This window comes from Carlito syrichta, unplaced genomic scaffold (genome assembly GCF_000164805.1).
Source record: "Carlito syrichta isolate Samal-C Ts95f unplaced genomic scaffold, Tarsius_syrichta-2.0.1 Scaffold303726, whole genome shotgun sequence".
Taxonomy (NCBI): Eukaryota; Metazoa; Chordata; class Mammalia; order Primates; family Tarsiidae; genus Carlito; species Carlito syrichta.
The window spans coordinates 813484-837860 of NW_007247822.1; the positions used below are offsets into that span (position 1 = coordinate 813484).

The 24377-nt window shown below is 39.1% G+C and overlaps 1 protein-coding gene across 1 annotated transcript in view; it reads left to right on the top strand.

Moving 5' to 3' along the window:
* Positions 1 to 24377, top strand: part of CCDC6 (coiled-coil domain containing 6) — a 112719-nt gene that overhangs the window by 33064 nt on the left and 55278 nt on the right. Inside the window, exon 2 of the mRNA XM_008059130.2 lies at positions 21470 to 21619. Coding sequence (XP_008057321.1) covers positions 21470 to 21619 — 150 coding nt within the window. The remainder of the gene's footprint in view (positions 1 to 21469; positions 21620 to 24377) is intronic.

Consider the following 24377-nt stretch of genomic DNA (forward strand, 5'->3'; position numbering starts at 1 on the left):
TACAGGCACATGCTACCACACCCAGCTAATTTTTGATTTATTGTAGAGACGAGGTCTCGCCAAGTTGTCCAGGCAGGTCTCGAACCCGCAGGCTCAGGCAATCCACTTGCCTTGACCTCCCAGAGTGCTGGGATTACAGGCTGAGCCACCAAGCCAGCCTAATCTCCTTATTTTAAGAGCAATTGATTAGTAACTTAATTGCATCTGTTCCCTTAATTCTTTGCTGTGTAAATAACATTTTCACAGCTTCTGGGATTAGGATGTGGACATCTTTGGGGAGGGGGGCATTATTCTGCCTATGCTAGTCTCCTATTGTTGATAAATTGGTTATTTGTGTTTGTATGAATGTGACATTTCCACAAAATCCTTTATACATTGATCTGTTTATCTTTGGTTAACGAGTAGACCACCCTTCTGTAAGTGGAGTATTTCAGAGTGATAATTTTAATATGTCTGATAAGAATGATCAAGTTACTGAAGTTCCAGTCTTCATTGGGTAGGAGAACAGAAGACAAGTTTAGTGCCAAAGAGAAAATTCCAGAACGAGGGAAAGATCCATTTTGTGCCTTTGTTACATTGCTGTTAAAGTGTAAAGTCCTGTCTCTCATGACAGTATTATTATATTTCTTGTACCTTCTGGCATATGAAATACACATAGGAGTTTATCGGTGTATGTTTGCTGGGTAATGTGTAAGGAACATGTTTCACCACTAACCACTTTCTTTCACTTTGTTTGCGTTTCAGTATTAGCTGTCAATAGTTCTTCTCCTTGAATTACTAAGCATGGTTAATTTTGCAGCATTTTGGATGTTGACAGCTGCTTTGTGTCTAAATGTGATACTGCCTTAACATCATTGAAATGAAGAACATTTATTCTTGTGTAAAGCATTTAAGATGTACTTGGATGATTTTAACTGTTCTGTCTTGCTAATTCTAAAGGCTGAGGATATGTCCTGTGTCTCTTTCTCCTTTCTTTTTTTTAAGCATTTATTATAAAATCTTCATAAGTTTAGATAGATACTCTTGTCCAGAAAATAGGAATCAATAAAATCTGCAGTAACTTTGAAATATTCAGAATGAAATGATATTATTAGAATATACCGCTGGGCATGGTGAGTCATGCTTGTAATGCCAGCACTTTGCGAGGCCAAGGTGGGAGGATTGCTTGAGGCCAGGAGTTTGAGACACCCTGAGCAACATAGTAAGACTCTATCTCTACAAAAAATATAAAAATTAACCTGTGTCGTGGTACATGCCTGTAGTCCCAGCTACTCGGGAGGCTGAGGCAGGAGGATTGCATGAGCCAGAAGGTCGAGGTTGCAGTGAGCTGTGATCATGCCACACTACACTGCAGCCTGGGTGATGACAAAGTGAGACACTGTCTATCCCCTTCCCACCCCCCACACACTCACAGAAAAAATTGCAGCCCCTTAGTCTCTTGTCTATGGAGTCAGATGTGTTTTAGAATTAAAGTTTTTTTTGGGGGGGAGGGGGTTTGCATATTAGTTTCCCAGGGATGCTGTGAAAAAGTACCACAGCCTGGGTAGCTTCAAACAACAGGACTGTATTCTCTCAATCCTGGAGGCTAGAAGTCCAAAATCAAGGAGTTGGTAAGGGCTGTTTTTTCCCCAGAATCCTTTGGGAGAGCATTCTTCCTTGCCTCTCCGGTTTCTGGTAGCTGTGGGTGCTCCTTGGCTTGTAGCTGCAGCACTTCAATCCCTGCCTCTGTGGTCACATGGTCCTCTTCTTGTATGTTTCTCTTTGTATTTTCCCTTCTTATAAGGTCACCAGTCTTACTGGATTGGGGCCCACACCAATGACCTCATCTTCCTTTTTTTACATCTGCAAAGACCTTGTTTCCAAATAAGGTCACATTCACAAGTACTTGGGGTTAGGACTTCAGTGTATCATTTTCAAGGACATAATTTATCCCATATAAGGGAATGGGGATATGGAAAGATGATAGATATTGAGCACCTGCCACATATGATGTAACACCCTCAGTGGGGTAGAACAGCAAACACATCAAACACTTCAGCAAAACACGTAAACAGACACACTAAAAGCCGCAGAGCCTCATGGCAACTCAGATCAGGCTTTGCCACCAAATGAATGCCAGCCAGATTGGTTGGTTTCCTGCCAAATCTTGAAACTTCTGGTTTTCAGTCTTTTGAATTTTGGAATTATGTTTAAAGGATTGAAGACCTGGGCTGGGTTTTCACCGTAAGTCCTAACAGTAGATTAGCAAGCTTTTTTAGAAGTTCTATCAGGAGAGAGTTACTCCTCATGAACTGTCTAATGTTGTGAACTTCTTTTTCTTTTTTTCTCTATCTGGGAAGTTCTCCTCTTTGACTGGATGCACACTCTCAACCTCAGGTCTGAAGGTAGTGACATAGTTTGACCAAAAAATCCTCTTGTCCAACCAGAATAGAAACTTTATGTCGAAAGTGAACCCCTTGCTAGAAGTTAAACCTTCCATTCATCCCTCTTTCCTCGCTGAAAACTGGAAAATCATCATACATCAACAACCCCCAAATCACAAAGCCAGCCTTCTAGTTAAACCAAAGCAGTGTGCCTTTTACGTCTTCAAAGGAGTTGGCTTTCCTAGAAAGTCAGCATTCAGGAACCAAACCTCTGGACACCTTTGAATGAGCAAGCAGACAGTGAACCCCACATAAATTGGCTACCATTTTCTAACCGGCAACTGCACAAAAAACGGACCAGCTTTGGAGCTGCAAATTTAGGCAGCTGTTTGGCTTAAATCCTCATGTCCCAACCGAATACTGATAACCAAGGTTGGGGAGTCTGCTGAAAGAAGCATGCAGTTTGTATGGTATCAGACATTGTTCAAGCATGTTCATTGTTGCAGTACCTAGGCAGAAGCTTTGGAAACAACTGGAAGGAATGTCAGACAGTATGGAGATGGTTTTGGCACATCGGTGAGATAGGATATTTGCGACATCAAAAATTATCAGAGAAACATTTAGTCATAGAGAATACTTAGAATATAATAAATGGGGTAAGGGATCCAGTGTGCATGTAATTTTGTAAAATGTGTAAGCATAGAGATTAGAAGGGATGGATAACCTTAGCAGGGCTTTTCATAATTGACTACTTATTTCCTTCCTTTTTTTTTTTTTTCTGTCAGAATCTCACTCTGAAACCAGGCTAGAGTGCAGTGGCATGCTCACAGTCACCACAGCCTCCATCTGCTGAGCTCAGGCGATCCTTAAGTGTCAGCCTTCCAAGTAGCTGGAACCACAGACGTATGCCACCACACTTGGCTAATTTTTTAAAATTTATTTTAGAGATGAAGTCTCACCAAGTTGCCCAGTCTGGTCTTGAACCCATGGGCTCAGGCAATCCTCTTGCCTCTGCCTATCCCAAGTACTGGGATTACAGACACGCACCACTGTGCCTAGCCTCTGTTTTCTTATGCTTGAGAATTTTCTAGTTTTCCATAATCTATTTTTTCCCTTTTCTTTCTGTCTTCTAAGTTCCTTGATCCAGGGGCGTTTTACTTTTGGGGGAGAATTTGTATTCTTATGTTTAATCAGTATGCTGCCTTTTTATCCTGCCAGTTAGCAATTGAGTTTGGGGGATTGCTGTAAGAATCGCTGTTCAAAGTCGCATAGATACCCCATTCCCTCGCAGGGCAGATGATGGATGTGGGAAGAACACTGAGTGGGGAACAGAACTGCTTGAGTTCTAGTTCAGTTCCCTAGTGAGTGACTGTCTTCCTTGGCCTCGGTTTCCTCTGATAACAGCCCTTCCCTAGAGTTCCTCTGGAGTATGTGACTGATTTTTATTAGCTGCTGTGCCATAAAGGACTTTAGATTATCTCACATTTTACAGATGGGGAAATGCAGGCTTAGGAAAGGAAACAGCTTGCCAAGCTTAATTAGGCATTAACTGCAAAGCCAGGACTATGCTGGGGTCTCCCGATTAGCTAGTGCAATTCCTTTCATCTGTTCCACATTCTCCCTAACTGTTCATCAGAACCCATCCCTCAGAGCTGACCCAGCGTGTCAGGTGGAGGGATCTGGGTGTCAGTAGTGTATCAACTTTTTAGAAAAATTAGGCGGTGCTAATGCAATCTTGATACTGGATTTTGGGAATCCATTGCCTGCAAGACAGACCCTTCCAGATTTGTGCGTATGGATACACACATGTAAACACAACGTGGATATTCAGTGTGTGTGTGTATGTGTGTGTGTGTGTGTCTGTTGCCCAGGCTGGAGTGCAGTGCCATGCTCACAGTCACCCTAGTGCCAACCTGCTGGGCTCATGTGATCCTTCTGTGCTACCACACCCGGCGATTGATTGATTGATTGATTGATTGATTGATTGTAGAGATGAGGTCTTGCCAAGCTGCCCAGCTCAGACAGTCCCCTCACCTCAGCTTCCCAAAGTACTGGGATTACAGGCTACCACGCCTGACCTGGATATTCATTTTTGCAGTACTTGAGTACTTTGTGTGTACAAAGCAATGTTCTCAGTTCTGTGAATGTAGTGTGACAAATTAGCCTCTTAACAACTCCAGAAGCACTGTGAACATTGCTTGGGCACAGTTCTATTAATTTTTTAAATATTTACAATTATATACATGATACTTAGATGCATTTATATGATATAAATCATTTACAGTGCATGAATACATTTTATTTATATATTCTTGTTAAATAAAACTTTACTCATGGGATCATAATGTGCATACTCTTCAGCATTTTGCCTCTCTAATTTACTGTATCTTGGGGAACTTTTCATTTCTAAACATAGATCAGACTGTCCTCTCAGGATGAGTTTTTGTTTTAGGAATTCTATTAGTTAGGGTAGAGGGAGTGCTGAAACGGAGTCCCGAAAATACAGTGGCTCAGAGTTTCTTGTGCTTCCACTTAGTAGTCCAGGGCTGGTGGGTGACTTTTTTTCCCTGAGTTGGTTCACTGGAGTCTTCCTATCACCTTGCTCCTCCGTCTTATGGGATGTCAACCTTGCCATTGTGGTGGGAGCTGGCTTATAACTTGTGGTCTGGTTCCAGCATGTGGGAAGGGGGAATAAACATGGATGATAACTGCTTCCTTTCTAAAGATGTGACTCTAAAGCTACATGCCACTTTCATGCACTTCCTCTTTGTGAGAGATTAGTCTTATAGCTTCACCTAGCTGCCAGGGATGCTTGGATAGGTAATCTAGCTTTGTGGTCCTGTGTCCCACCAGGATGTGGGAGGAGCCTGTTATAAAAAAAAAAACAACAAAAAAAAAACGAGGATGAGGAATGTTAACACTGGGGTTGGTTGCTTCCTGTTTGCTGTAACTCAATTCATTATCCAACAGTGGTGGCAGAACGGAAGAGTTAGAGCTACCAAGTATAGGACTATGTTTTGATATTGACAGCAGCTGTGAAAGTGGATGTGGGGTGTGAAAAACTGTGAAGGATCTGGAATTACTGGACAGTAAATTCCTCCAAAAGTAGTGATAGTAACCTTAACTATTTTTCTGTCGTTTGAACTTGACCCAACACTTTGAACTTCAGTTAACAAAGCAGAGGAGGATGGGAGAAAAGGCTCAGAGATTGAGAAGGCTTTTTCCACATCTTAGTGGTGCCCGTGTGTTAACCAGTGTTGAAGTGCTTGCCATGCCAGGTGCAGTTCTAGGCTCTGAAGCAATGACAGTTACCAGCAGACTTACCTCTGCCTCATAAGCCCATATTCTGGTCAGCAGTGACAGGGAACCATAGAAGTAAAAAGGTAAGTCTCTGCAGCAGTGTATACTCTGGATGGGTAGCAGTGTAATGGGGTGGTAAACAGTGGTAAGAGCTTTTGAGGCTTGGTGGTAGAGATAACCTCTTTGGAGAGACCTGAGGTGACAGGTAGCCAGTCTGCCATGTTGCTGAAAGTCTAGCTAGTGTCTCGTTCCCACAGCAGGGAATCATGAACCTGATGCTTCTGGAACAGATATATTCAAGTGGCCAGAGTGACATGAATGTGGCAGGAAGAGGCAGGCAGAGGCTAGATCGTGGGATGGCTGATCCAGGGGAAGGAATCACTGTTTCTGAGAATGATGGAGAAGCTATTGGAGGATTTGAGCAGGGCAATAAAGCAATCCATTTTCCATCTCTAAAAACACTCTGGATGGAGAATGGAGCGTGGATTGTGTGAGCACCAGAGTGGAAAGATCAGCAGGGCTGGGTAGGCAGTTGTTATATAAGCCTGATGAGTGACATGACGTCTGGAACAAAGACAGTGAGAAGGCCAGAGACATTCCAGATCTATGACCATTAGAAACAGGATTCCTGATGAACTAAGTGGGCACAAGGGCAATGAGGGAAAGAAAAAACCAAGGCTCACTTCTTGATTTTTTTTTTGGGGTGGGGGGGACTTGAAAACTGAATGCCTCAATGCTTAAGAAAGGTGAGGAGGAATCAGAGATGTGTTTGGAGTTGGCTATGTTTGAGATCCCTATGTGATCTCCCTTAGAGATGGTAAGTTGGCCACTGGTTAAAAGTCTGGAGGTCTGGGAAGCCTTTTCTGGCTAAGTGGTGTCTTTTCCCTCTTAGTCAAGTTGCACTTTACTGGATGCCTTTGGGTTATAGCTTATACCACTACACTAGGCTCATTAGGGCATGGTAGCTATGAAGAATGGTGTTTCCTATGGCTCCCTTGGCTTTCAAAAGATAGACCAAAGGCATTCTTTTTAGATACATGATGTGTCGGGAATCTCGGGACCATCCCCAGATTTGATGATTTTCTAGGAGGACTCATAGGACTCAGTATTTAGTAATATTCATGGTTACAGCAAAAGATTCAAAGCAAAATCAGTATAGGGAAAAGGTACATGGGACAAAGACCAGGGGAAACTAAACACAAGTGTCTGTGTCCTTTCCCAGTAGTCACACAGGATGTGTTTAAGTCCTCCAGCACTGAACTGTAACCACACATGTGAAGTGTTGTCTACCAGGGAAGCTCATTAGAGACCCAGACCCCAGAGTTTTTATTGGGGGCTAGTCATGTAGGCATTCTCTACTTAGCATGTACCAAAATTCCAAACTCTCAAAGAAAGGCAGGTGTTCATCATAAACCGTATTGCTCGTAAAGTTTAGGCACAGTGAGCCACTTTTATTGGGAGAGAAGGATGGAATTTCTCCCGAAATACAAGTTTCCAGTTACCAGCCAAGGACCAACCTTGTAGGCAGAACTTTCAAAGGATACCAGTTCCTCACTGGCTTGCTGGTGGCCAACCTGCCCCTGTGGCGTCTTTTACATGTCTATCCTTTACTCCCAACAAATACACCTTTATTCTGCGTCTGAAAGAGAAGGAAAGAAGAGCATGTGGTTGAAGTTAAATTAGCAGAGCTTGCTGTCAACACACAGGAACACTACCTGTGGTATGCATGCCATCAGGAAATATGTTTTCTCCCACTCGAATTGATGGTAGCAATAGCAGAAAGTGGCTCTTTTGCAGGTCTTAAAGAGTACCTGTCAGTCTCCAACATTTAGTTACCCTCAGTTTGGAAAGCAAATTGCTGGGTATCTCCTCCTAAAGATGAGCTGCTTTGTGATGCTCAGGCACTGGTGACAGCACAAATAGCGTTAGCTTTTGTTGTAAGTTAGTGGCTTTTGTTGCATGATGCTGCCACTCTTGGATTAATGGAAAGTATCATTACTAGATTATTGAGGTTAAACCATAGAAAGACTAGGAGCTTTGGATCCACTCATGGGTTTCAGTTTGAATTGTGATTCTCATACTTAATAGCTAGAGTCCTCAGGCAAGTACTTGACCTCTCTGAGCCCATTTCCCTGCATATGATGTGAGGTTGAAATGTGTGGAGTCCACATGTGGGTAAAATACAATACTGTGTGGAAGAGCCTGCCACGGTGCCAGAAATACAGCTAATACTTAAACATGGTTGGCCATTATCAAGTATTATTGTCCATAGTTATATGACTATATGCATATATAAAGTGTGTTTGTGTATGCTCCTCACTACTCAGGTGGGTGAGTGGATTATGTGACAGACCTTAGGTCTTGAATAGCCTCTTGTATTTCTTGCGACTGTAGGTGGGCAAAATACTTAGCTTTTTCTTCTGTGCAGCTTAATCCCATTTTAAATCTCTTTATTCTTCAGGCTATTTATATAGTAGCCAAGACAAGATCATTCCAAGGCCAATTCTAAATGTATGGATTAATGATGTTGCTTTTCTTTAGTTGCTAGGAGGATTATATAGCCCTTCAGGGCAGCAGCAGTGTCTGTGTTCCATGCCATGTCCACACAGTGTTTGCCATGTAGGAGATGCTCCGTCATATATGTTGAATTAAGTTTTAAAAATCTATTGATTGTAGCTTCTTTTTCTCCTTGGCTGCTGTTCTGGCTAGAAACTTATTATTGAGGGAGTGGTGGGGAGCACACGGGTGGTACCTTCCAAGGATAGGGTTGAGGTTTACCCTGCCCATGCCAGTGGTGGGGACATGTTTGGAAATACAGGGTTCCTGGTGTAGAGAAGTTTTGTGCTAAGTGCACAGTAAATGGTGCACAGCTAGTGGGCAGTCATTTTACAATCAGTCAACCTTCAAGGTGAGACTGAATGCCAGTGAGATTTATTCTCTGTTTGAATTTTGTTGTTGTTATTAATCGCCTTTAAAGTTTCTCTCTGTCTTTGGGAATGCATCTTGTGGGGGAAGGGTGGGAGGAGCCCTGGATGCCTCAGTCTTTGTAATTGGCTTTACTTCCTGTTCCAGAACTCACTTTATGGCAGAGCTCCCCCTATTGATCCTTTGATGTAGGTGGTGCTTGATGGACTTCTTTCTCTGCACTGGTGGCAACTCAGAAGCCACTGACTTTTCCAAGCATAGAGGGCTGTAGTTATGTCACATCCCTGTTCTACTTTGTAGGCCTCAGCCATTATCCCAGGACCAGATATGGAGACCTTGCGTGTTGGGGCTAGGTAGAGGTGTAGAGGGTGTGGCATTGATGGTTTTCTCGTAAAAACAAAACAAAACAAACCCTAAAAACTAGAGGCCTCCATTTTCACAACACATCTTCCAAGGGCAGCGACTAACTTCCCCCAGTGACTTCTGAGCTCTTAAGATATGTTTGGAGCGTAATAATTTTCATCAACTTGAAGACCATGTATTTAAATTAATCAGTGATGTGAATCACAAACACAGAATACTGATGTGCTCATTTCTCCCCTGTAATTTGTAACCCTTGTTCTTGCAAGTGTATGTGGTTTGAGACTCTGTTAGGCACAGATCTTTTATGTCTGATCTTTTTTATATATTGCTTATACATCTGACAATGTTCATACTGTTTCTCTCATTAAGAGGTGGAGACTAATTCCTATCCCTTGATCTTGGCTTTGATCTTGGGTCTATAGGTCAGGTGAACTTCGAGCTGAATGTGAGTGAACCTAGTGAAACCAGAGAGGGAGCCACCCATCAGCCCACAGCACAAGGATGAGATGTTGTTTACATAGCAATAGGTAACTGACTAAGGTTGTTCTGGGTGAAAATACTTAGGGTTTTATCATGCCCTTTTGCCCCCCCACCCAAACAGCCATAAAGGACAAGAAAAAAATTTTTCACGTTTTAGTATAATTTGGATCAATCTGATTGCTTTCTTCTGAGGAGTTGCCAGTGGAAAGGATTGCTAATTGCTGGCTTTGTTTTGTAAGGGAAAGCAGGTAGCTAATTTGTGGGCATGATTTATTTGGGGGAAAGGTTTGTTTGGGTGTTATGCTATACTGGGGTTAGGGACTTAAAGCAATTTGAGTAGACTTGTGTCATCTGGTAAGTGTAACAATAGGCAATAAAGAATTCTAAGAGGAAAAATAAGAAAATACCAAGGAAACTTTGAACGTTGTCTTAAACTGTTTCCATAGTAAAAGAGAGGGAAAACATCTTCCTTTCTCTTGCTTTTATGGAACATCTGCTTTTAGAACCCAGATTCAGGCTAATTCTTTTCATAGCAGAATTTGGTTACATTATTGACTTGAATGAGTTTTTGAAAGCTAGCCAAAAGAATTAACTGCAACTTACGTTGTTGTAGTTGAAAATGTTATCCTAACAGCCAACTTATAAATTAGAACATTTGTAACTTTTATCATTTATAACTTGGGACTTGCCTTTAACCATAGTAGAGAGGATATTTGAGAATGGGCTAGCTATATTTCTAAATATATCAAAATGATAACTATTAGACTTGCCTAATAATTATCTAAGTCAATGAATTATTATACTGATATAAAGTTAGGGCTTTTTTTGTGGTTTTTAAAATATATATATTACAAATTTAAGTCTGCATCTCTTGATGCTTTCTAAGACCTTTTAACATTTTCGTATTTTATTGACATTTCTGATATAAATGGAAACTTGCTTGTTAGAGAGCAATAATACTGTTTAAGAAAAATTATTAAGATAATTTGCATATAAAATTGTCCCACTAAAATGTACAATGGTTTTTAGTATATTTACAGAGTTGTGCAATCATTACTATAATCTCTAATTTCAGAACATTTTTGTCACCCTAAAAAGAAACTTTTTACCCACTGTCAGTCACTCTCTATTCCTCTCCCCTCCACCCTAATCTTCCCTTCCTCAGACTTATACAACCACAAATCTTCCTGTCTATAAATTCACCTATTCTGGACACTGCCTATAAACGGGTTCATATAATATGTAGTCTCTTGCATCAGGCGTCTATCATGTAGTACAATTTTATCCATATTAAGCTTTATTCATATTGTAACCTATATGCATTCTAAGAGGAAAAATGATATATCTACCAGGGCTGTATAACCATTGTTTAGCATTTTTATTATGTAACATTTTATTCAAATAAAATGATAAATAGACCATATAACACATAAGTTATAAAGTATGTCAACATGAGTATCTGGATTCCCATCACTCAAGAACAAAAGTGTACTGATATCACTGCATCTGCCTATGAATTTCATTCCTATCATGTTACTCCTACCTCTTCGTGTCACAAATGTATCCCTAAACAGTGTATCATTTCTTCTGCTTTTTTTAGTTTAGTAAAAAAATGTATTATTTAGAAGCATCCTTTTTTAACTCAGTACTGTGTTTCTTAGATTCACTCATATTATGTTTAATTGTATTTTTTGATTCCATTACTTTTTAATTTTTGGTGTGAATATACTGTTTTTCTTCCGAATAGGTATTTGAGTGTTTCTAGTATTTTACTGAAGAATCAAGAATGCAATGAATATTTTAGAACTCCTTTCTTATATATGTGGAAGGATTTATGTAGGGCATATACTTAGCAGTAGAATTGGTACATAGTAGAGTTTAAAAATGTTTTTTTCAAAATACTTGTACCAATTTACAATCCCATCTGCATTATATAAAAATTCCCATTAATCCACATTTTTGTCAACAGTGGATATTATCACACTTCTTATTTTTTTGTCAAGTTAGGGTGTAGGAAATTGTGATCTTAATTTGCACCTTCTGGATTACTTATGAGGGTGATTATTGATTTTTCCATCTCAGGCTTCATTTATTTATAATTCTTTATACTGTATACTAGTTGTTACATGGATTGCAAGTATTCTTCAGTTTGTGCACTGTCTTTTTACTATTTTATAGTGTCCTTGTCTCTGGCTGCCTTCAAGAATTTCTTTTTGTCTTTGATTTTCTGTGGTTGCATTATGATTATTAGGTGGTATATGTTTGTTTTCAGTTGTTTTGTATTTATTCTGATTGAGGCTTTCTGAACTTCTTGGATCTATGGTTTGGAAAAATTTTTGGCTTTCTTTTCAAATAATTTTGTTGCCTTATTCATTCTCCTTCCCTCTCTGTCTCTCTCTCTCTCTCTCTGTCTCTCTCTCTCTGTCTCTCTCTCTCTCTGTATCTCTCTTTCTTCTGGAACTGCAGACACACTAATGTTAGCCCATTTGGTATTTTCTCATGGATAATCTTTCTGTGTGTCTCTCACTTCCACCACTCTTTATTTCAGTTTGGATAATTTCTATTGACTTACCTTTCAGCTTACTCAGTCTTTCCTAAACCATGCTAAGTCTACTGAGAATCTCATTGAAAGAATTCTTCATCTCTAGTTTTTTATTCCTGTCATTTTCATTTTACTCTTCTAGTTTCCGTCTCTGTTGTTTCCTGGGTTTATGTATGTTGTTTGCCTTTTCCATTACATCTTCTAACATATTAAGCATGGTTATTTAAAATCATTGTATGATAATTCCTACATCTGGGTCACCCCTCAATCTTTTGTGTTGATTGTTTTATCTCTTGATTTTGCTTTTACATTTTTGTGACTTTTGCAATTCTTGTTTGAGTACCAGACATTGTCCATAGAATAGTAAGACAGATAAATTGTTCTTATACCCAGAAATGACCACACTTCTTTTGTTAGGCCATTAAAGTGGGATTGAGCTAATCTCATCAGTAATTGAGTTGGATTTGGTTTTCTTGGTGTTATTTCCTTCACTGTATACAGGGTTTAAATTCCTCAAGCTCTGGGCTGCTGTTACCTTATACTTAGGGTAAGGCCTCCAGTGCCTCTCTTTCCTCAGTGTTCCTGTTCCACCTTCCCAGCTTTTTTAGGAGTTCTTGACTGCTTGGGCTTTTGAATGCCTTCACTCCTTTTTCTAGCAATAGACCACTGTGGGTTGTTGCTCATTGCTGGGCTCATTGTAGAGGCAGGGGGATGATTCTGTTTCCTTCATCCAGTTTTAGGTCAGCTCTGGGTGCCTGGGTATGAAGATATGGTCATCTCATCATTCCTCCCCCTTTCTTCCTCTGATAGCCAAATTCTGCCTGGAATCTGATGTGGGCAGGAAGGTTTCCTGCCTTTCCTCTGGGGCAGGGGGTCTTTGCCTGAGTTCTGGGGATATTGCCTTATTTTCTTTTTTTCTTCTTTTCCTACCCTGGCTACACAAAGACTTTTTTTCTCCTAGTTTTCCCTTATCCTGAAGCAGTGACTCTTTGCCTGGACTCTGGGGACTGAAAGGTTTACTGTCCCTCTCAGAGTGGCTTAAGTTTTTTTAAAAAAGAAAAAGATATTACTCAAATACCATAGCATTCACCCTTTTAAAATACACAATGTAGTCATTTTGATCATCTACTTGTGGTCCTTATGAATTTGCCTATTCTGAACTTTTCACATAAATGGCATCATATAACATGTACTGGCTAGAATCTCCGAAAAACGTATTTTATCTTAAATTCTGATTAAGACAGATATATCAGGTACCTGATTTTAAGGGTGGGAGCGAAGGGGAGGGGGAGAGGGGCTGCTGTTTGCTTGGTGTACCTTTTCTATTTCTTTACTTTCAACCCTCATATTCAGGTGTTTTAAGTGTTGCTTGCTTCCCCCTCACCCCAATGCCACAATGTAGCTAACTTAGTCTACTTATATCTATTGTGATTACTGATATTTTTCTTATTTCTACCATCTTTGTTCTTTTTTAAATATTTATTTTTTTTATTTTTATTTTTTTTTTGAGTTGGAATCTCTGTTGCCTAGACTGGAGTGCAGTCGCACACTCACAGCCACCGCAGCCTCGACCTGCTGGGCTCAGGTGATCCTTCTGTGTCAGCCTTCCAAGTAGCTGGAACTACAAGTGCATGCCACCATGCCTGGCTAATTTTTTGATTTATTGTAGAGACGAGGTCTCACCAAGTTGCCCAGGCTGGTCTCTTGCCTTGGCCTCCCAAAGTGCTAGGATTACAGGCTTGAGCCACTGCACCTGGCCTTCAGTAATGTTTTTCCTTACTGGATTAAAATTTCTCCATTTCTGTTCTCTAGTTGTTCTTGAACTTTTTACCATATGTATTTAACTAAAATTCTGATATATTAGGTATTAATACAAAAACCTTGAAACATTGTTAATTCTCATCATTCTCTTTTGACTTATGATATAATTGTTCAGTATTTTAATCCTAATGTCATGAATTAGATAGTAGTTTTGCTGGCTTTTTTGCTTTTCTAAAAAAGTCACTGTATTTGCTCACCATTCCTTCATACTTTGTAGACCTTTATTCTGAGATAAACCTATCCTTTAGAGGCCTTCTTACTGTTGAGGATAAACTGTCTCAATTTTGGTTTATATTAGAAATGTGAGTTTTGCCTCTTTCTTGAAGGGTGGGTTTTTTTTGTACTCTATTTTACTGTTTTCTTTCCCTGTTGATATTGAGAAGTAGTTGCCAATCTTAGTTTCTTTGTGGATCATCTACCACTTCTTTCAGGTTGTTTTTGTTATTTTGTTTAATGTTGTGGTTGACTAAGGGGTGCAGGCCTCAGTTTTCCTCCCTCTGTGGTGTACATTGTGGTTCTAGTGTCTACAGATTCATGTCTCACATTAGTTCTGGGAAATTCCTGGGTGTCATCTTCATATATTCTTCCCCTCTTTTTCTCTGTACCCAGTGCCATAGTGTTTTCTTAAATATGCATTAAATCTTGTCATTGTACTTCCTGTGTCCTTTGGTGATCTTTCTCATTTTCCATCATCTTGTTTCTTTATGCCACATTTTGGATTAATTCTTAGGTTTTCTTTCAGTTAGTTGCTTTGCTATTTAGTGGTATTGGATTTGCTGTTGTAATACAAAATCCAAGAAGAATTTAAGCATTTATTTCAAGAAATTCTATATTCTTTTCAAGCCTGCTTGATTTTTTTGTGTTACAGTTACCTATTTTACTTACTTATTTATTATTTTTTGAAAGCAGGATTTTTTGAGAAAAGCTCCCACAGTGGGAGGGGACCTGAAGGGGTTGCCCTCCTATTTTATTTTTTAATGTTTATATCAAGCTATTTTATGGTTTATGAGAATTTGGATGTTTGAAGCCTTGTGGATCACGAGAGTAGGGTTGTAAGTAGTTAGTGTATATGTGTGGGGGCCTAAATGAATTGTTTTTGCTAACTTATTTATAGGGCTTTGTACCTTTGATGTGTGATTTTTGCTTGGGAGCCCATCATGAGACCCTTCTACCATATATATGTGTACATATGTTTATATATGTGTGCACACATGTATATATATATATATACACACACACACATATATACATATATACGTATATGTATATATAAACATATGTGCACACATATATAAACATATGTATATATATTCAAATCTGTTATATCACTTAACCATTTGCTGCTGGACATTTTTTCATGACGGTACATACAAACCACATGTTTTTAATGGCTCCACTATATTTCTTTCCATGGAGGTACATTCTGTCTCTTTTAGTTAAATGAGGGGATACTCCAGGAGCTTTCATTGCTTTCTCCTGTTCACGTCCCCTCTCCAATTTTTATATATTTTGAGGGCTTACTTGTGCAAAGCATTGTGATAAGCTGAATTATTTCAGCTTATCTTCACACCCAGCCCAGAAGGCGGTATGATGATTTTTCCTTTACAGAGGGGAAAACCGCGTCCTGGGGAAGCGTATATCTTCCCGGGATCACACAGCTGGAGATGAGCACAGCCACCTTCTAAACTAGGGAGTCTGACCCTAGAGTTTGACAGTGTGTATGAGCCTCCTCCAAAGAGTAGTCTGCGGACCGACACTTTGACTGTTTGTCACTTGCTGATGAAAACTTAAGTTCATAAATCCAGTGTAAACGTTTAATGACTTTTCTAGCAATTTCTTATTGCTCTATATTCAGGCAAGTGACCAGTAGACTTGTCTTCTTGAAACAATATGGACCAGGTCAGGTATTGTTGAATTTACGTGGTGAAGTGTGTATGTAGACCTGTGTTCTAGTCATGTGTGGTAGGATGTGCACAGAAGGACTTGAGTCTGTCCACCACAGATGGGAAGGTGAGCAGACACTATAACTGGTCTTTTACTACAGCTGGCTTGAGAGGCACCACAGGGTGATAATACTTGGTAACTATTAGAGTCTTTTTAAACCTCAACATTCTGATTTCTTATCTAGAAAGTCACACTTGGTGCTATTTTCTCTTTTATCCTGAAGTTGAGTAACAAAGACCTAGGCTTAGTATCTGAAGCAGAATTAGCTCATCTGCCAGGGTGAATAATGATTCTGCTTTGATCCCTGTGTATATTAGTCACTTACTGGCACTATTGGAGTGGAATAAATAATACGAGTGCTTTAATGTATCAATTAATTGCTTTTATTGTAAGCTAGTATATAGTATACTACAAACACAGACTTGGTCTAGTGTTTCCACAGACTAAATAGAGAATTGTAATTATCAGGCGTGAAATTGACATCCTCTCCTTGGTTCTTCTACAGAAGAAAGGAAGGTACACACAAGTGTGTCGTCTGTGTTCCCCACTACCCAGTCCCGCTGTATTAGTAATGTAATATTAAACACATTTCTAAAGGACAGTGGTATGTGTTGATAAACCCATTGGTATGATCGACATTTGAGCTAATTCTTTGAGTCGCCAGCCATCATTCAGGAGGGATTCGCTAAACTTTGACCATCTCCTAGAACAATCGATACGTACAGTGGTGCACCTAGAAAATGACCATTTAAAATGAACAAGGTTTTTTTTTTTTTTGAGTTGGAGTCTCACTTTGTCGCCCAGGCTAGAGTGCAGTGGCATGCTCCTGGCCACTGCAGCCTCGACCTGCAGGGCTCAGGCCATCCTTCCACCTCAGCCTTCCAAGTAGCTGGAACTACAGGCGTGCCCTACCACACCTAGCTAATTTTTTTATTTATTGTAGAGACGAGGTCTCACCATGTTGCCCAGGCTGGTCTCGAACCTACAGGCTCAGGCAGTCCACTCGCCTTGGCCTCCCAAAGTGCTGGGATTATAGGCTTGAGCCCCCATGCCTGGCCCGTGAACAAGGTTTTATTAGTTGCCTGGCTGCGCATTGGGAGGTACCTGCTGCCCTAGCAATATGGTTTCAGATGGTGTTTCAAACTGAGATTTACGATCATTAAAATTTGTATCATCAGTAACTAGCCAACAGAATATTAGTAAATTTAGATAATTGGAATAACACATTTAAACAGATTCCTACATTGAAACAGTTAAAATAATAAATACAGCCTGCCTGGATTCTTAAGCATTCAAGGTGTTGTAGTTTTATGATTCTTTGTTATTAAACCAAGTCAACACCCAATGTAAGAGTAATTTTTAAAAAATTCTTTCCAATGTGTTACTTTGGTCATCATTTGAACTTTCTCCTGATTAGTTCTTTTACCTTTGGCTGCTATCAAATAGATGTTTGCTTATAATTTCTCTCTCTCTCTCTTTCTCTCTCTTATGCTGAGCAGATCATGAGTTGCATCATCCTACATGATTTTGGTTTTGGCACTTGTATTTTCTCATCAGCAGTTGAGTGCTATTGTGCAGGGCTTTTGAATTCTCCCTTCTATACTAACCCTTGATCTCTAAATACCACTGATAAAAGAACAGAGACACTAAACAATCACACTGGAATCTCCTGTCTGATTTGTGCCCAGTTCATGGTAGCAGCGGGTCAGAACAAGCGGTGTTTTCCTTTTCTGCAGAAAATTATGCTCACTTAGAGTGTGGTCACCTAAATGTGTAGGGACACAGGAGAAAATAATATTTTGTAAGACTTTTTTTGGTGTTTATTTTTCCCAGATGACTTGGTAAATTTCTCCTGTTCTTGTCCCTCCTCTCTTTCTTTCTTTTTAAATTTCCCTTTTAATATATTGGAGTTTTGGTAGGATGAAGAAAATGGTTGAGAAATGCTTTGTGGTCAGTTCTCGCGTTAGCAGACATTGAATGGCCACTGCTGGGTGAGGAGCAATGTGTAAAATAGCAGACACTAATTAGTAAATATGATTATACCAAAACCAAATTCACTTCATTTCTAAACATAGCAACTAGAACCTGAATATTCAACATGAAAATATAATCACAGACTCTTTGATTTTTTTTCTCTCCAGATTTTTGCAATCAACTCTACAAACATAAACAGAACAGTAAGAAAGAGCTTCTTCCTCCAAAGAGTTCCTGATTTTTGCTGTTGTTCACATTTTCATTTGAGAATTGACAGAGTTATAGATAAACCTTGATTCACATATTTGGCTTTGGAAATAGAACTTTAATTTTGAATTTAGATGTGTTTAGGTATGCTGAGATTTTTCAAGCATTTCAAATAAAAAGAGAAATATACTGATAAAGCCTGATGTGGTATTTCATAAGGTAGCTTGTTGTATCTCTCCTCTGTTCGCTGCTGTCTGGTGGATCCCCCAAGCTTTACAAATGGTGGCTGGGGCTCGCTTCTTTGTTCTTTAACTGCTGTTTGTATACCTGCTCCTTGCTGGCTGGTACTGGGAGAAGTAAATTGGAAAGGTAATTTGTATTTCAGCTTAAATGGAAAGTCCTGTCTTGGGATCAGGGGGAGAAAAAACCAGGACTAAGATTGAGATGATCCTGAAAATACCATGAGAGCAAACCTGCAGGGAGAAGTCAGATAGACACTGAATGCTTTTGTATGATGCATGCTTCATTCTCCGATAATTAAGTTTATGCACATTGTCAGGACACTATTTGATTTTTAAAAAATGTTTTTATCTGGATGTTGAATACAGTATCTTGTATCCTCATTTATGTGTGTATTCTAAGATGATCTGTACCAACTGGTAAAGGAGGGAGCTGGATTTTATGTTTGGGGGACCTACAATTTTGTACTGATGGTTTTCTCTGGGAGTTTAGATGCCCTGAGACACAGGGTAGCACCCCCCAATTAAAACTAAAAAGTAGCAAAAACTTCACTAAGGAAGACCTCTGATAAAAGATGTGTTAGGCCGCATTAACCCTTTGTTAAGTTAGTTAGACTTTAACAGGTTTCAGCAGAACAGTTTCTCATGTTCATTCAGTGGTCCTGAGACTGGCATTTTCTATTAATGAGCTTTGCCTAGTAATAAGTGACTATTCTAAAATGGTGAATAATTCTGTTTGCCAAAGCCTCAGCCTCCCAAGACCTGTGACATGTCACTTACTTTGAAAGGCACTTTTAGAGCAGGTCTAGCCCTCTTCAGCATCCCCTCCCCCATCCATTTCACATTTTGCTGCTTCTCTTGGAAAGAATTGCAGCAGAAACCAATGTTCTGTGAAATACAGACCGTGCTAATTATCAGAGTCCTTTTCTTTAAAAAAAAAACTGAGATATAATTCACATACCATAAAACTCACCCTTTTTAAGTGTACAGCTCGATGGTTTTTAGTATATTTAGAAGGTTGTATAAACTGTTAGTATTGGATAATTCCAGAACATTTTCACCACCCCAAAAAGAAAACCTACAGCCATGAGCTACGATGCCCTTTCCCTGCAATCACGAATCTACTTTCTAGCTAAAGTTCTTTTTTATATTACAGTGAATCCATTGCTGTATGAAATACGGGGAGGGGGAGACACAAATAAACTCTTAGGGTTCATTTTCAGCTTCTTACAGGAATAAACTCTTAGCCTCTTATTTACAGCTGGTCACTTCTGGGCCCCTGTGTAAAGGGGAAGATGGTCTGCCTAGCCTCTGAGTTCACTTTATTTACTTTTACTGCTTATGATTAAATATACCAATAACCTAAAATATTAAATGTATGATAATATGCAAGAAGCCAAAACTGACCTGCTAATGGAATTAATTTATGGCAAACACCCTCTTGAATTCTAAGTCCAGAGTCACCAGCAAAAGCATTACAGTTCCTCTCAACCTTTCTGTTCTGTAACTTGTAGGATAATCAGAATTTAAATCATATAGGACATTGCCAGTCAAAACCAGAAAAACAGGTAGCTTGAACAGATTGCAAGCTTGAATATATGTGTCAAATATACCTTAAATAAATGCTTTGGATTCCTGCCCATTGCACTTGTATGAGATCTTGAAGTTGGTGAGTTTGGAAGATGAATGGGGGTTAATTTAAAGCTGGAGGGAAGTACCAATTCACAGCAGTTTCCCTTGACTACAGTGGAAAGAGTAAGACATTGCAAAGTGCTAATGAAATATGAGATGTGTAAGGGAACCACTGGGGGGACCTGGGGACTGCTCACCAGGTGCCCTTGGCTGGTAATACGAATTTATGAGCTGAAGGATGTGTGCTTTGTTGCTCAACTCTCCCGGAATATCCCACAATGGCTTCTTAAAACACTTGAGTGGTGGGCCTTCTCCCAAAGTTTCCACTTTTGGTGTAACTCTGTTTTTCAGTCTGAGTATTACACGTAGCCCTCTTTTGTAGGCTTGCTTGGCAACCAGCTCCAGAAGCTGGCATCCTTCCTCTGGGGCCACAGTGATGGAGAGCAGGGAATGCGGGCTCCACGGAAACCAGGGTGTGGGTGTTGGGGAAGCTGGCAGATAGATACAGAAATCCAAACTATGAGAGGTGGGGGTAATGGTTGAACTTTTTTACAGGAAGAGCTGGTAATTGTTTAATGCAGTGCCCTTTTGTCTCTTGCCTACCTGGCTGTTTTGTAATAATATAAATGACAAGTGCTGGAGGCTTGGAATTCATGTGGCTCTCCTTCCCTCAACTTGGCTGATAAAACAGGAATGTGTTATTTGGGATAAATACATCAAAATGTTGTGGCTTAAAAAGTGCTTTGAACAGAGTTGAGACCATTTGAAACCAGGACGCGCTTTCTGCAAAGATTAATTTCCTTCAAAGATGGCTAGGTTTTTCTGTTTAGTCTATTAAAACAGTCTATTTTTTTGAGGGGGAGAAGGGTATCTACATACGAATATTTTCTTCTCCACCAAGTTAGGCCTCATCCCTTTTCTTCTGTTTTTAAAATTAAGTAATGCCTGTTCTTGCCCTCACCTTCAAAAAATTCCCAATAGGATAATAAAGTAAAAAATAAAACTTCTCTCACCTGTCCTTGCCCTTCACCTCCTAGATTCCCACTATCTTGTAATAACTACTTTTTAGCCTTTTGTTATATTTCCTTCTAGTAACTATTCAGTGATTCAGTGAACATGTAAATGTATCTGTGTGTATCTGTAATACTTTGCAGATGGCATACCTAAACCCTTCCAGTGACATCCTAAATAGGTGACATGACTTTACTTTTAAGTGATGAACTTCACTGCTCCAGTAAAAAAAAAAAAAAAATGTGTCATTTTAAGAGTAAACCTTTGAGATGTAGTGGCATGCAGAGAGTTACCATGAATTGATATCCATACCACAGATTGAATTTGTCTGCTACATGAGAAAGACCCTTCTGTATTATGGTTATTGATTTAGGACTGTTGCTTAAAAACTGCTATATGATCTTTTACAATTTCTTTGAAAAATCTCCTTAAAAGGAAGAAACATACAACGGAGGGAGGCCCTTTGGGGTAACACTAATGTTTACTTTTATGGCCACTGCTGAGTTCTTCTGTTTTGTGTGTCTTGGGGTGTGTTGGTTCACAGCTAAGAATAGAGCTCTAATTAAAATGGGCATTCTCTCTAGAAGTAAGAACTATATCTCAATTAGTAAATTTCCTGTTTTCTTACATGTGTTTTTGTTTTGTTCTCTTCTAATTTTTTTAAACAGCAAGCGAGGGCTGAGCAGGAAGAAGAATTTATCAGTAACACTTTATTCAAGAAAATTCAGGCTTTGCAGAAAGAGAAAGAAACCCTGGCTGTAAATTACGAGAAGGAAGAAGAGTTCCTCACTAATGAGCTCTCCAGAAAATTGATGCAGGTAAATTATCATTTTTACACTCTCATCTTCCCTGCCGGCTTTCCTCTCTGAGAAAAAAACAGGACTTTGATAGAGCACTTTGCTTGAAACATTTGCTGATGAGGTTGTAGCTAAAGTTGTTCGTAGATTAAAAATACCAGGTAAGGATGGCAGCAGTGTGATACCCAAGACTGTGGTTCCATAGCTCATTTGCTTAGGCAAGGTAAGCTGTTTTGTACCCTGAGCATTTCACAAAATTGCTGATGAGCACGAGACTTTAGTATGGGAGACACTGTATGCAGCATTTTGGAACTTTGGGGATTAACACCAAATGTGAGATTGTTTTTCTCCTTTGATATTGAATTGATAATGAGTACATGAACTTTTTGGCACTCATCAGTGGGTCTTTTGTATTAAAATGAGGATATAAAGTAAAATGGCTAGGAAATAAATAGATATTCATGATAGTTAAAAATACACACAATCAATCATGTTCAAGTGAGTGAGTAATATGTTACTGGACAAATATCAGACTGCTAGTAAAACTTAACATTAATCACTAATATATAAAACCACACAAAATATATAGGAACGTTTGATTTCTCTAGTTCAGAGACTGATTTCCTTGCCTTCTCTCCCCCTTCCCTTTATTTTCTTCAAAACTTAACTGGTAAAGCACAAAAGTACAATTTGTTTAGGACAAGTAGTTTGTGGGTTAGTTATTATTAATTTAAGGATAAGTGGGATATTGAGTTTGCTTTGTTTAACACAGCTTGTCCAAAATAGCGAGCAAGTATAAAATTATTACAAGAGGAACAGTATTACCACTTTGTCCTCCTTAGATGTCTATGGAAGAAACATCTCCTTATATTTTCTATTCGTTGTCTTCACTAACAATTTCATTTATGAATTTGGTCCAAATGTATATTTTAGTGAGGTTGTAGTAAGATATCTGAGACTTTAAAAAAAAAAACTTTCTAAATTATTTTCTTACCTCCCCATGTAGAGATGATCCTGGAAGCTTTAGTATAGAACCTTTAATGTTAAGATCATGCAGTGGTCCAGGCAACTTTTATCCCAATTTTTCTTTTATTCTCATTTTTCTATCTAATTACTGAATAAAGATACTGTTAGTCTTATGCAAAAGTTGATTTACATGCTAGCTGTTGAAATGTGAAGAATATAGATACCTAGCCATTACTGTCTAGCAGAGATTTGTGGTACAATTTTTGCACTGCAAGTTTTTGTTTATTCATTTGCATTGTGATTCAGAGAAAAAAGGAGGAGGGTTAGTTTTACCTTTAACTATATCTCACCTTCATAGCATTAGATTAGGGGTCCCTAGGCCCCGGGCCATGGACCAGTACTGGACTGCACAGCAGGAGGTGAGTGGCAGGCGAGCCAGCGAAGCTTCGTCGGTATTTACAGCTGCTCACCATTGCTTGCATTACCACCCGAGTTCTGCCTCTTGTCAGATCAATGGCAGCATTAGATTCTCATAAGAAATCGTCTTTCTTCCATGAGACTGGTCTCTGATGCCAAAAAAGGTTGGGGACTGCTGCTGCATTAGAGGACTTATACATGGTGCTTCTAGAATTGTAGAGATGCCCTTTTATGGTTTGTTTTTTTCCTGAGTTCAATGTTTATTCAGGTGTTCTAATTATTTTTAAGAGGTAAGTTCTTGCTTTTTTGCCCAGGTGGAGTGCAGTGGTGTGATCATAGCTCACTGCAGCCTCAACCTCCTGGGCTCAAGTGATCCTCTAGCCTCAGCTCTCCAAAGTGCTGGGATTACAGGCATAAGCCCTGTACCTGGCCACTCATTTTAACACTGCAATTTTTCTTTTCAATGTACACAGTTGTTGTTATTTGGAGTATTTAACCAGCATATATTATAGAGCAGTCAAAACCTAGTCAGTTCGTGTTCTTTTTCTCTATAAAAAGATTTACCTTCAATGGGAGTGTTTGTGTATAGTTTATCACTGACCTCTCATTCACGTATAACCCACCTCCTTTCCAAGGACACTTGATGTCCCTTAAAATAAGATACTAAAAGAGAATGAAAACTTAAGAGCCACGTGTAACAGAAAAGGAAGTTACAAATATTACATATTTGGTGTAAGAAGGCTTGAACTTAAAATTTAAACTCTGAGTATTCTAAATATAATGTTATAACTTGGAGAAATATTATATTTGGTTTTTTAAATTAAAAAAAGTGGTTTTTTTGGTTCTATTTGGTTTTTTTTCCTAACCAAATAGAACTTTTAAAAGTTCTATTTGGTTAGGAAAAAAAATAACATGTTAAAAAATTAGAAAAATTTATCGGGGCGGGGGGAGTGGATCTTTCTAATGAGAACAAATAGTATACAAACTGAACAAAACAAAGTATCTTTGCCAAAAAGAAAAAAAAAGGCAGTATATAATGTATACCTGTAGTCTTTGTGTGGCCGTGTCTTATGTTTGGTCTCAGCCAAAGCAAAGAGCATAGTATGAAGGTGGGAGTCTGTGAAGACATTGTCTGGGGAGCTATAGATGGGTCTGTAGCTTGTGGTGATACAGTTTGTAGAATCTGGACAAATGGATGATTAGCATGGACCTGAGACAATCTCCCATGAATCCTGTCTTGGATTTTAGGCTTTTTGTTTTAATATCATGGTAAAATGTATATAACTCAAAGTTTGCCATTTTAACCATTTTTGAATATACAAATGCAGGGGCATAAAGTACATTTGCGTTGTTGTACAACCATCCTCACCGTTTATCTTCAGAACTTTTTAAAACC